This window comes from Lynx rufus, unplaced genomic scaffold, assembly GCF_022079265.1.
Source record: "Lynx rufus isolate CCGP_SWC_20201006 ecotype Redwood Valley unplaced genomic scaffold, mLynRuf1.p SCAF_2, whole genome shotgun sequence".
NCBI lineage: Eukaryota > Metazoa > Chordata > Mammalia > Carnivora > Felidae > Lynx > Lynx rufus.
In genome coordinates, this window is record NW_025814834.1 from 8458313 (window position 1) to 8472610 (window position 14298).

The 14298-nt window shown below is 43.6% G+C and overlaps 1 protein-coding gene across 1 annotated transcript in view; it reads right to left on the bottom strand.

The window, feature by feature from the left end:
• Nucleotides 1-14298, bottom strand: part of ARMC9 (armadillo repeat containing 9) — a 151626-nt gene that overhangs the window by 121798 nt on the left and 15530 nt on the right. The window contains exons 5-7 of the mRNA XM_047084655.1: nucleotides 13509-13664; nucleotides 7028-7120; nucleotides 5281-5305 (exon numbers count right to left, since the gene is read on the bottom strand). Of these exons, the coding sequence (XP_046940611.1) occupies nucleotides 5281-5305; nucleotides 7028-7120; nucleotides 13509-13664 (274 nt within the window). The remainder of the gene's footprint in view (nucleotides 1-5280; nucleotides 5306-7027; nucleotides 7121-13508; nucleotides 13665-14298) is intronic.

Below are 14298 nucleotides of genomic sequence, written 5' to 3' on the forward strand. Positions count from 1 at the left end.
CATCTGCTCTCTCAAAAAAAAAAAAAAAAAAAAGTCATCTGGCATGAATTTACATCTAGCACTTGAAACTTTGGAAAACATCTATGGAAATCATTTGTCAAGTTTTTTCTTAAATATTATTAGGGAGAAGGAAGGAGTCACTACCATCTTCCTATGCTAAATAGTATTAAGGCTTTTTCATACGTACAAAATTCCAAATTACATAAACTGGAACATCCAACTATAAAAATTCTACAGGATAGTCATAATTCTACTTCATGGCAATGACTATTAGAGTACCTGTGCAATCTTTCTTAACATGTACCAAGTAGCAGATGATGAAGTACCAAAACCCATTAACCGGGGCAAATAACCTCACAAATCATCAATATAAAAGTCCCCAAATTGGGGCACCTGGGTGGTGCAGTCAGCTGGGCATCCAACTCCTGATTTTGGTGGGATCGAGCCCCATGTCAGGCTCGGCACTAAGCATGGAGCCTGCTTAAAATTCTGTCTCTCCCCCTTCTGCCTCCTCCCACTCTCCGCTGCTGTGCTCTCGAAAGAAGGAAAGAAAGAAAGAAAGAGAAAAAAGAAAGAAAGAGAAAGAAAGAAAAAAAGTGTCCACAGTCGTCCCCTCGAAAGAGGCCTGCACAAAGGAATTCTCCTCAGAAAGTCACTGTGCAATTAACTAAACGTAAGGGACTGCTTGTGGCACTTTTGCCTTAGGAACTCAGAACTGGAATTTATGACAGTGTCAAAGTATGGCACACCTGAGGAAAAATGCCTAACTGCCAGCAGCCACAGAAAGGAGAGAAGCGGGCAGTTGGGCTGAAATACCTGTGACCAGTTCAAATACACCATTGCACAGAACAGCCTGTGGTACAGAGATGTCACCCAGAGGACACCTTAACTGGCTACAAACAGGACCTGGCCATTACTGTTAAGCGATTCGGCTCCAGCTCCAAGATCTCAACTTTATGTCTGAGAGTAAAAAGAACTTTCACTCTTTTTTCCTTCTCAAAAGTTTCATGAGACAAGGACCACTAAGCCAAGATCCCTTGCCGTGCAAGAGCTCAACTTTGAGTGGAGAGGTGTTACTAGAAATCCCAGCTTATATTAATGAAACTGAGTTATTTCATATTTCACAACTACTTACATAATTTGTACAAAAGTCCAAAGAAGTACTTCCCTAGTTTTAAACAAAGAGATATATACAATTAAAGGAATGTCAGTTAAGGTCACAGAAAGTTTTCCGATAATTCCAGCATCCAGTGAAACACTAAAAAAAGTGATGGAGTTCTCCCTCCATGGCCAAGCCATCAAGTTGTCTCTCAACACTTCTACTTTAAATACGTTGCCTTTTTTTTTTTTTTTTTAAAGAGCGGATGAGATTTAACTTTAGAGACCCCTTTGTTGCTCAAGACAAAATGATATATTTTAAATACATGGGACTATTTTTCTAACATCTAAAACTCTGAAATCAATCACTCTACCTTTATAATATGACATACTCTTTCTTCTTTGTATTCAGATATAAATCAGCTTTGCTATTTTGCTAATCCACGAGTACTGTGAATATAGATCATTTTAAAAATACCATTTAGGGCTCTAAACTCTAGAAAAACAGTCAGTTGCTCATTTTCTGAAGAGGTCAGATCAATGGATGGCAGAAATGCTAAAAGATACCATTTCTATACCTTTTTATTATTTTTTTATTTTATTTATTTATTTATTTATTTTTTGAGAGAGAGCGCATGCGAGCAGGGGAAGGGCAGAGAGAGAGGGAAAGAGAATCCCAAGCAGGCTCTGTGCCATCAGCATAGAGCCCACCGAGGGACTCAAACCCATGGACCTGGTGATCACGACCTGAGCTGAAACCAGGAGTCAGATGCTTAACCGACTGAGCCACCCAGGCACCCCTCTGTACCTTTTTTGGATGGCTAGGTAAAATAGTAAGACAATATGCTGTATTTCCAACCTGAGTTTTTATTCTAAGTACCATTTTAAAATGTAATTCCTTTTGAGAGAATTTTCCACTCCAAGCACTCTTCTTGCCTTCTTCAAAAGCTTGTGGAAATCTTACTCATGAAACCTTCCGCTCAAGATACGCAGAATAATGATATTGCCCAAACATTCAATGTAAAAAACAACACCTAAGTCTAGAATTCAAATAAACTGGGAGCATGTCTGCGCCTTGTGGTCACTGCAGCAGTAACTGTGGGAGGAGGGGACAAACTGGTGACAAGGGGCTGTCGCGACATGGGGCCTGGGCCTGCGCCCCTGGTACCAGTGCCCTGTGGAGCTCACCTCTGATCTCCATGGCAATACTGCATCATGGGGCTTATTCAGCCACGGACACACGCTGCGCCTGCCAGGCTCAATTCCACCGACATTCTGCTTGGCTAGCCTCAGAAAACTCAATTAAAATCAAACATAAAGAGGGCTCACACACCCTGGTCTCCTTGCTGAAATCCGAAGGGAAGATCTGTAGAAAAACGCAGGCTCTTCCCTTTACACTCCCCCTCCCTCCCAGGTTTATTTTATCCATAAAACTGGGCCACTTCTGAGAGACAGGACTGGTTCCTGGCAGAAAGTTGTCCTCAAAAGCTTCGGGGTATGTTGGGGTGACAAGGGCTGGCTGAGACTCAGGAATGAGGGAGGTTTTCCACCACTTTCCCTCCGCCAGTGCCTAGGGGTCCAAAGACCGAGTCTGAACGAGGATTACTGGAGAACTAGGGCGATTTTCTGAAGCTCAAAGGATGCTGGTGGGGTAGTGGTTTTAAAATATGATGGCCACATCTTTGACACTCCTTCCCATCAAGAGGTGGAACGTCATTCTCCTTCCTTTGAATGTGAGTTGGCTTTAGGAATTTGCTTCTGATGAAGAGACTGCAGCAGAAATGACACAGAGTTCCTCGAGAGGCTGGTTTAGAAAAGGTGACACAGGGGCGCCTGGGTGGCGCAGTCGGTTAAGCGTCCGACTTCAGCCAGGTCACGATCTCGTGGTCCGTGAGTTCGAGCCCCGCGTCGGGCTCTGGGCTGATGGCTCAGAGCCTGGAGCCTGTTTCCGATTCTGTGTCTCCCTCTCTCTCTGCCCCTCCCCTGTTCATGCTCTGTCTCTCTCTGTCCCAAAAATAAATAAACGTTGAAAAAAAAATTTAAAAAAAAAAAAAAAAAAAAAGAAAAGGTGACACAGCTTCCACGGGCTCTCTCTGGGGACATTCATCCTGGGAACCCAGCCACCATGCCACAAGAGAGCCCAGGTCACAGAGGTGTTCCAGTCGGGCGCCTCAGCACTGGCCACCAGGTGCACATGGGTGAGGAAGCCTTGGGGATGGCTCCCCTGAACCCACGAGACAGCCAGGGAGAAATGCCTAAGCACACGATTCCAGGCCAGGCAAGGTGATGCTGATAATAAGGGGACATTGTTGTTTTATGCCACTAAGCCTGAGATGGTTTGCTAGGTCACAACAGAAACAGAAATAGCGGGGGCAAGGGTGCATTTCCAGGAGTTGCAGGGCGGGACCCAATGCCCGGCACAATTTAAGAATTCCCACTGTTCTGGGGCACCTGCCTGAGTGGGTCAGTCGGTTGAGTGTCTGACTCTTGGTTTCAGCTCAGGTCATGACCTCACAGCTCATGGGATCGAGTCCAATGTCGGGCTCCATGTGGACCCTGCTTGGGATTCTCTCTCGGCCCTTCCCCTGCTCCCTCTCTCAAAATAAATAAACATTAAAAAAAAAAAAAAAAAAGAATACCCACTGTTCTGAACATGAGAAAACTGGCCTGGGAACCATACTAACTCTTCAGGGAGCAGGCCTGAGGACCTGAAGAGAGCCGCTGGAACTCAGACTCGGGCACAACTTTACTGGGGACAGAGCAGCCTCAGCGAGCTCCAAGGCCACAGCCTGGTGACCCTTAGAGGATTCCATGTTGACCCCATGAGGCCACATCTGTGGCCCAGCTCTTCTGTGCTCAGGCATGGACTGATGCTTCCCAGCGAAGGATCGTGGGGCTTGTCCCTCTGAGCTACGGGGGGGTGGGAGGAGTGGGGGGGGGCAGCTGGCAGGACCATGCACCTGAGCAGGACTGCTGGGTGGGGGAGATGCAAGGCTGTACAAGGCAAAAGGAAGCACTCAGACTTTCCTCATCTGAAGCTGAACCCGCCTTCCTTGTGTTGGAAAGCAAAGAGATAAATAATTTACTAACCCTACACCCCACCCCACCCCCAGCTTTTTTTGTTTTATAAAACTTTAAAAAAGACCGTGGAAAAACAAAGACAGGAAGTTCTGAGATCCTCTCTAACATTGCCCTGTTGTGAGAAGGGCAAATGTGCTGTTTCCTGTGGTAACACTCCACCTGCTGGGGACTGAGGACTATGCCACCAAAACTCACAAAGGCATGAAACACATCATCATCCACCCTTTCCAATGTTAATTTAAGCACTTTTTGTAACGTAGGATCAAAGACAAAACTTAGGCAAAGCACCACAATTGTGGCCACTGACTTCATATTAACTGAATTTTTCTTGCCTTACTGAAAAATGGCATAGTTCTAGCAAAAAAAATAAATAAATAAATAATAATAATAATGGAAAACCATCTTTTTATGCTAAAACCTTAAGGCTGGAATTCCTAAACTGAATGCAAAAAAATGGAAATGCTTCTAAGATGGGTGTTCCATTGCTACGTAAATAAGACCCCACTAGACTAGTTCAAGGTAAAAGTGGAAGTTCCTAAAATGATACTTCTGGCACCCATGCTGTAGCCCCATTCCTTCGGGATATTGCTTGGGTTCTCTTCTCTTCATCTCTCTGGGTCTTAGTCACCTGATACACAAGACATAGCTAAGGCCAGCCGTCCTGCAAAGTGGGCCTCAAGGAATCACAAACTTGATCACAAAATACTTCGTAGATATTTAGACTTTCATCTTTTAAATTAAAAAATAATGTAGACTTTTAAAGCCCATGTTTGCCAAATGCACAAATTCTCACCATCTCTGTCCCTAGCCTACTGCTCAAAACTTGAGTTGGCCAAGTTGTTCTTTAAAAAATGTTAATCTAGGGGCGCCTGGGTGGCTCAGTGGGTTGAGCATCCGACTTCGGCTCAGGTCATGATCTTGCAGCCTGTGAGTTCGAGCCCTGTGTCGGGCTCTGTGCTGACAGCTCAGAGCCTGGAGCCTGCTTCGGATTCTGTGTCTCCCTCTCTCTGCCCCTGCCCAGCTCATGCTGTCTCTGCCTTTCTCTTAAAAATAAACATTAAAAATGTTAATATTAAAAAAATGTTAATCTACATGATTTACCTTTGTTACTCTGTCCATTCTCCTTCTGGGATGAGAAAGAAGTTGAGGAAAACAGGCAATGAAGATAAAGTACTCACGGTATTTCACGTTGTGTGGCCAAGCTGAGAAAGTCTTAGCAAGGTGAAAAGCAATTCTCAGGAGAGTAAAGGCCGTTTCCTAATGTTGCTATATATATAGCTGAGACAGGTACTAACTTCTCAGTACTTGGAGGCTCACTCTCAAGTGAATCACCTTTTTCCAGCTCAATTACTGCTGCATGCATATGCAAGTCTTACCCTGTTCGGTAGCCCCCTAAGTGGCCTCCTGACCCCCTTCAAAAGACGTTCCCCACTGCTACTGAACATTCTACTAAAAAGGAAACTGAACTCGTACCCTTCAACTCTGCCCCTTCATTCTAAAGCTTTACCCTAAGGACACTGAGACTGGGAAGACAGCCACAGAGCACAGTAGCTGAGATCACAATTCTAAAGCCAGACTGCCTGAGTTCAAATCTCAGCTCGCACACATCCGGCCACATGACTGAGGGCAAAGTATTTGTTTGGTTTGGGTTTTCTTAATTTTTTTGGTAACAGCTTCACTGAGACATAATCCACGTATAACTCACTCATTTCAAGTATATATTTCAACGGTTTTCAGTCTATTCATAGAGTTGTGCGACCATCACCGCAATCAATTCTAGAAAATTCTCATCACCCCCCAAAAGAAACCCTGTACCCATTAGGAGTCATCCCCAGTTTACCTACCCTCCCTGGCCCCAGGCAACCACTCATCTGCTGTCTCTATTGCTTTGCCCTTTCTGGACCCTTCATACAGATAGAATCATATAACACGCAACCTGTCACGTGTGGCTTCTCTCATTCAGCAGAATGTTTTCGAGGTCTGTCCACGTTGCAGCGCGTCAGTACTTCATTCTGTTACAAGCCTGAATACTATCCATTCATCTTATTTATCCATTCCTCCCTTGATGGACACTTGGGTTGTCTTCACTTCTTGGCTGTTCTGAGTAACGCTGCTGTGAACATTAGTATACAAGGTGCCGTGTAGACATGTTTTCAGCTCCCCGGGGTACACAGCTAGGAGTGGAATTGCTGGGTCATATAGTAACTCTGTGTTTAAACTTTTGAGGAAACAACCTGTTTTCGAAGGATATTTAATGAAATGCGGAAATGCTCTCTTCGTTTGATAAAAATATTTAAGAATACACACGTGACAGGTATGTATGCTTAAACATTACGTACTTCTGGGTATACGTATGTATACAAATGCATTTCTGTGCTTTCCAAATTTTCTATAAAAATTATGGTCAATTTTATAATCAGGAATACAAGGATTGATTTTTTTTTTTTTAATGTAAATATGAGCATGGTATCCTCCTGCTTAAAATGCTTCAAAGGCTCCTCATTACTTACAAGACCTCACGTAAATCTCTGTGCCGGCCCTGCCTAGTGTCTTTCTCTCTCCCGTTCCAGCAATACTGAATTCTGTGTCGTTTCCTAAATATACTCTCAGTCCTTTTGCATGTGCTGTTCCCTCTACCTGGAATTCCCTTTATGTGCCTTGACACACTTTCCCATTAATGCTTCACACAACTCATAAATATGAAAGCAACAGTATCAATTATCCCTATTCATGAGGCAACCTAAGCCAGTGCGCTACTCCAGGGCCTTGGGTGGGGGGTGGGGGGTGGGGGGTGGGGGGTGGGGGGTGGGGGGTGGGGGTGGGGTCTCCATCTGCTTCAAAAGGATACGTATAATGTTAAAAGCTTTGGCGTGTTACTGGCTTTAAAAATTAAAGCCAGAAACTTTTCCAACTTCAACTTTAATTCTGGAGTCCAAGAATCCTGAAGAAAAAAAAAAAAACACACAAAGAAAAATAATAAAGTACTACATCATTAAATGCCAACAGCGTTGTCAAATTGTGTGTGGCCTTTGGTTTAAATAACCCTATCCAACACAGTTACTGAAATCAAAAGCAGATGCCTTGGCTGTTGTGTGATGCTGCGAAAAATAGGTTTTAGGACATCTGACCAATTCTTTATAAAAGATTCAAATACCCACAGCAGGAAGAAAGAACAGAGTTCTTTCATAAACAAGGAAAAAAGAACCCTGTACATGATTTGAATATTTCATGTGATTTAAACACAGGCATGACAAATAACCTTATTAGGTTGAATGCCAAGAAGAATTCAGTATAGTTTAAGTGTATAAGGCGCTGGCAGGCACACCCAGTTATCACTAAGTTACTAAAAGTTTCCCAAAGAAAAAGACTCATTTCCATAAATTTCATCTAGATAAGAAAAAAAAAAAGGACAGAAGCTGTTATCTGCCTTAAATACTGCATCACGTCAAGAATTATGATATACTTTTAGTTTGACTTGTCCCTTAATTATTTATCTCAAATAATGCTCACTGAGAAGGAAAGGACTTAAGTAGTAAAAGTGTGACAAGCAATTATCTTTCTCAGGACAATTTTCCTTACAACCTTTATGCAAGAATATCTACCACCCAAACCAAGAAGCTCCACAAAAAAGAAGCAATATCTTTAAAACTTCGTATCTACTTACCTCTTAGGTCCTGCCCCACCCCCAGCTCATCGTCCTTGTCCACACCTCCCACCCCACCCATTCTACCCGGGGCATCATCTGGCTTTTTGAAAAAATACTGTCTTTTTTTTAAAAAGATTGTGTAGGGGCACCTGGGTGGCTCAGTAGGTTGAGCATCTGACTTCGGCTCAGGTCATAATCACAGTTCTTGAGTTCAAGCCCCGAATCAGGCTTTGTGCTGACAGCACGGAGCGTGGAGCCCACTTCGAGTTCTGTGTCTCCCTCTCTCTCTGTCCCTCCCCTGTTACGCTCTGTCTCTCTCTCTCTCTCTCAAAAACAAATAAACATTAAAAATAAATAAATAAAAATTAAAAATTAAGATTGTGTAAATCCCTGACATGGCACGATCTCTTTATTTATAATGTGTGTTATGGGTTGAATTGCATCCCCTTAAAAAGATACGCTGAAGTCCCAACCTCCTCAGAATGTGAGGTCACTGACAGGGCTGCTGTAGATGTAATTAGCTAAGATGAGTTGTACTGGACTAGGGTGGTCCTTCATCCAACATAACCAGTGTCCTTACAAGAAGGAAATTTAGACACAGACACAGAGAGAAGATGGGTCTGCAAAGACTGGGGACTGGAGTATGCTGCCATGAGCCAAGGGACACCTGAAACTACTAGAAGCTACTAGAAGCCAGAAGAGGCAAGGAAGGCGCCTTCCCCCTAGAGGCTTCACAGGGAGCGCGACCCTGCCAACACCTTGATTTCAGACCTCTGGCCTCCTGACCTGTGACAGGAAGTTTCTGCCATTGAAGCACCCACTCTGTGGCCCTTTGTCACGGCAGCCGCGGGAAGCTGACAGAGCGTGCCACAGCTCGAGGCTTCTGTGTTCAACGCACAGGAGAGAATCGCGGGAAAGGACTGCTATGTTGGTCAACATAAATCAAGACATCTTAAAAAACAAAACAAAACAAAACCTTTGGGACATGTAGACTTGCAGCTAAATTGCTCTGTTGCTGACTACTATTTTGCATAACCAACAAATCTGTATTTCCAACTGAACTACTGACCTTATGATGCTCTGCTAATGACAGGGATAAATAACACTGCGATAGAACCTCTTTGGGCAATAAATCCCTTATTTTTTTTTTCTTGACTGCTCTTATTCTTCTGTTTGAGAACAAGGACGTTTCCCAAGTCCAATGGGCACCTGCCTCCCCAGCTCCCATGGGACGAGGGAAGCATGGGGCTGGTTCTGCTGTACCGCCTGCACAAAGCCACTCACCCTCTGCGTGTCATAGTTTCTTCACTTGTAGAATGTGGACTTTACACTAGAGTGATTGTCTGACGTGTTTTGTCCCAACAGCAAAGCCCTCTGATCACTCAAAATCTTGCCCAGAACCCTAATACATGAAATGAGTAAGAGTGGGGCTATTCCTGGGGGGCAGGGGGCAGAGCTCAATGCTGGACTCTCCCTGCTTACCCGCTTACCCGCTGCCTTCACCCCCCTCGCAGGGCGCACAAGAATTCCTTCCATTTCTTTCGGTCTTCACTAATTAAGCTTAACTTGGCTCTTGCTATATAAGCGCCCAAAAGTTTTTCTGGAAGTAATCATTAGAGGAATACCCAAGTATTTCTGCACGTAGATGCTCACTGACAAACTGAGTTTGCTGAAAAGAGCTCACTACAATCGCTACAAAGGAATTTCCTTTTCTGGCAGCTCAGCAGAAATGATAACCTGAAAAAGCAATGAAAACAACTAAAAAAGTTGGATAAATAAACCATCTTATAAAATGCATCCCTAAGTGGCATGAAAGGAAAGGCAGAGGCTAAAAATGAGTTTTCACTCTAAGGATAACCCAGAGTCTTGAAGACCTTAAACTTCAGTTCTAAGAGCTGTCACAAGACAGAAGACAATAGGATCCAGATGCTCATAGTAAACAATCTAAAAGAAGACCCTTGCATAAAATGGGATCCCAGGGCACCTGGATGGCTCAGCTGGTTAAGCGTCCAACTTCAGTGCAGTTCATGATCTTACAGTTTGTGAGTTCAAGCCCCGCGTTGGGCTCTGTGCTGACAGCTCAGAGCCTGGAGCCTGCTTTGGATTCTGTGTATGTGTCTCTCTTTCTCTGCTCCTCCCCCACTTGTGCTCTGTCTCTGTCTCTCAAAAATAAATAAATGTTAAAAAAATTTTTTTAATTGGGATCCCAAAGGGCTATGCCATCAGGAAAAATTCAAGGACGAATCAATCCACTTCCTAGAAGGGGACAGCAAGGAAGTCTACCTGTCTTGACCTTGACATTAGGTAGAAGGGAGGAAAAACTTCATGTGAAAGTTCATAACCCAAACCAGTCCCATTAAAAATTGCAGCCTAAACTGACACTGTCTGTGTGGTTCCCAAAGCCTTGAACAAAGAATTTGATTTAAAATGATTCTGGGTTGGTAATGCCCTAGATGATTGAGATGCAAACACAGATCTTCTCTGAAAGAATCAAACTGCACTCAGGCCTCAAAAAAAATCCCTACAAGTCCCACATAAAATAAACTCATTATCAAAACTCAAAATAACTGATTTTTTTTTTTTTAAACAAGGATGGGCACCTGGGTGGTTTGGTTGGTTAAGCACCCGACTCTTTTTTTTTTTTTTAATTTTTGTTTTTTCAACGTTTTTTATTTATTTTGGGACAGAGAGAGACAGAGCATGAACGGGGGAGGGGCAGAGAGAGAGGGAGACACAGAATCGGAAACAGGCTCCAGGCTCCAGGCTCCGAGCCATCAGCCCAGAGCCTGACGCGGGGCTTGAACTCACGGACCGCGAGATCGTGACCTGGCTGAAGTCGGACACTTAACCGACTGCGCCACCCAGGCGCCCCAAGCACCCGACTCTTGATTTTGGCTTGGGTCATGATCTCGTGGTTCCTGAGATCAAGTCCTACATCGGGCTCCATGCTGACAGTGCAGGGCCTGCTTGGGATTCTCTCTCTCTCTCTGTCTCTCTCTCTCTGCCCCTCCCCTGCTCATGCTCTCTTTCTCTCTGAGAATAAATAAACCTAAAAAAAAAATTTTTTTTTTAAAAGAAATAAGACCCATGAATGAGAACCAGAAGACACAAAACACAGCAGGATCAAATCTACAAAGGCTCCTGATATTAAAATTAACAGATAAAGAATATAAAACAAATGTTTAATATGGTAAAGAAATGAGAGAGACTTGAAAATATGAGCAAAAAATAAAAGACTCTAAAAATAATTGAAATTACAAATTCAATGAAGAGATTAAAGAACAGATTGGACACAGTTTGATGGGTAAATCTGGGAATGAGAAAATAGGTGTGAATAAATCACCCAGAATACAGCCCAGACAGAGATCACAAGATGGGACATATGAGATGTTAAGGGACAAGGAGGGCACAACATTGTGAACGTACTTGACACTTACTGAACTGTACACTTCACGATGGCAGAGATGACAAATTTTATGTGTATTCTGTCACAATTTTTTTAATGAAGAAAAAATAGACACAGAAGACAGAATGAGCAAGTCTAATGCAGATTTCATCAGATCTGTAGATTAAATGTAGATTAATCAGATACCCAGAAGAAGATTATAAAGAGAATGGGGAAGAGGCAATGTATGAAGAGAAAACGATTTTCCAGAGTTGTTGAAAGACACAAAACATCACATCCAGGAAGCCCAACAAAGCCCAAGTAAAAATAGAAATCTATCCCCAGACACATCATAGTGAAATTACACAATCTTAACGGCCAGAGAAGCGAGACAGATCGCCCACACAGGAGCAGCAAGTAGACTGATGGCCAACTTCCAACAGCAGCAATGGGGCGAGGAGAGGGGACAATCATACCTTCACTGTAATAAAGGAAACCAGTTGTACACCTACCAGTCTGCACCCCATCTGAGAAAGCGACCAAGACATTTCAGACAAACGAGAACTGAAAGAGATCTTCAAGTACAGTTGATTCTAAAGGAATGTACATAAGGCAGACGAGAAAATGATTTCTGATGGAAGGTCCTTCATGCAAGACGGAACAAATGCTGGCAAATATAAGGGCAAATCTATACACACACAGATGGAATAAAATAGTAATACCTGTAACGTGTGGGGTTAAAATATATAACTCAAATATTGGACAACAAGAGCAAGTAAACTGGGAAAGGGGTGAATGAGGCTAATGAATCCCAAGGTCCTTGCAGGAAGAGGACGCAGATATTAGCTTTAGATTTTATTACAGAAACATACTAAAGCATGTAGGATGGCCATTGAAAGAACACGTAGAGAGTAACAAAAGTAAAAACAATGGAATAAAATGACTCCCCATGAATACTGAACTCTGCCTCAGAATGCCAGGCCAGAGCGGGCCAGGTGCCCACGGCAGCCTCAGCTGGACCCGTCCCTGACTGCCAGCTGCACCCCTGCCTGGACCTAAGCTGGGGCCACATTACTGCGCCATCATTTTCATAAACCGAAGTCTTCACTCTGAGAAGATCTAACATTTCTTTTCAAGTTCCATCACCTTCCTAACCATTTTATATCTTCAACCTCCTGGGAGAGGAAGGGGGTAAAACTAAATTTGGACAAAGAAACACAAACACGGAATTCAACTTCGGCTACTCTACAACGAGCCGGCTTTGATGGAATCAGTCAGCTACCTGGCCTTCTAAATGTAGCAGCTACTTTTTAGGAGTGATGGAAGTCGTGTGACTAAATTATAACAGGATAGGAAACGGAGATATGCTGGCTTTGGAAAGAGAAGTTTATCTGTTGTTCAGTGGCACAGAGGACTCTCCAAAGAGATTCTTAGAAACACTGTGAGATCTTTCTTTAGAAAAAGCAAACTGCATCACTATTGTTTCTGTCTCTTAAACACACTTTATTTTTTTTTTTTTTCAACGTTTATTTATTTTTGGGACAGAGAGAGACAGAGCATGAACGGGGGAGGGGCAGAGAGAGAGGGAGACACAGAATCGGAAACAGGCTCCAGGCTCTGAGCCATCAGCCCAGAGCCTGACGCGGGGCTCGAACTCACGGACCGCGAGATCGTGACCTGGCTGAAGTCGGACGCTTAACCGACTGCGCCACCCAGGCGCCCCTCTTAAACACACTTTAATAAGCCTCTCGGGGACATCTTAATTTTATTAGGTCAATAAAAATTACTACAATGGATAAACAAACACTGATAGTAAGTAGTATGCTGAAATGTCAACTAATGTGAAATATAACAACTAAAACAGCTACAGGCAAGTAGTCTGAAGGAAATAATAGTAACAGCCAGGTAATCGGACATACGCCAAGCAAGTGAGACTCTGAATACAAATTAAAACATACATGGCCGGCAGTTATGTAAAATAACCTAGTTCTTTTCACGCTACTATTTTTCAATGTAATTGGAAGACTTGTCCTTTCAATACCAAAAAAAGGATGGGATGCACAGAATGATTTAGGAAGTGCGTACACTTAAGAATATTTATGTCAGGCTGGGTTAACAAGTCTCAGTACAACCAAAAATCACACTCTATGGCATAAGGAAAGTTTGTCAAAGAAATGATCTGAAAACAAGCACGTTTTAGGGTGTTTTTACAGCATCATTCAGAAACCACTAGCGTATACAAGATGAAACCACAATGTGGCCTGGGATCTGATTCAAGATTCAGAGGCTGTCACTCACCTGGAAGAGCTCTTTAAACGAGGGGTGTACCATGGGGTTGGGAACAAAAGGCAGAGCGTAGAAAGGGAGAAACTCTGTGGTCTGGCTCAACGCCGCCCCTTTGGTCTCCAGGTAGGTTTTGAAATAAGAAATCCTCTCATCCAGGTCCTCTTTGTCCTGCAAAGAAGGGAAGATGCTCGCCCGGGGTCTCCTGCTGGACGTCCAGCCCCCTGTCCATCCCACCCTTTCTCCGAGGCTCCTTCAGTTCCAGCCACGTTGGTGGCATCCTCCCCACGAGGCCCAGGAAGCGGGCTCTCTCCAGCCATTCTAACACCACCCCCAATCTCACTCCTTGATCAAACTTTGTCAGGGATTAAAGAGAACTAGGTATCTAGTTCAATATACGGCCCTTTTACTTTATTATTGCTATTTTCTCATGTCCTTAAAAGTCTAGACATCATTTCTACTGGCAGGACAAAACCTCACTTTGTGGGTCTATTACAACTTCCTTAACCAAGTCCCCCATTATTAGGTATCTGCACTGTTTTCCTTCATCAGATTATCATAAACATTTTTCTGCAGCCCCAGGATTCCCTCAGGTGAGACGTCTAAAGGTGAACAGGTGGACCTTTACGGTTTTTTGAAACAGAAGCTTCCACAGCATTCCTCCTTTCCTTTTGAAGCTAAGGACTGATTCTGCGGGCTTCGCCAGTTCTGTGAGATCCAAGGCAACTCAAGTCCCCCTCAGGCTTCGATTTCCTCCTGCGCCTCTTTGAGCCGCTCAGCCTGGAACTGGGTGCTCTCCTTCCCT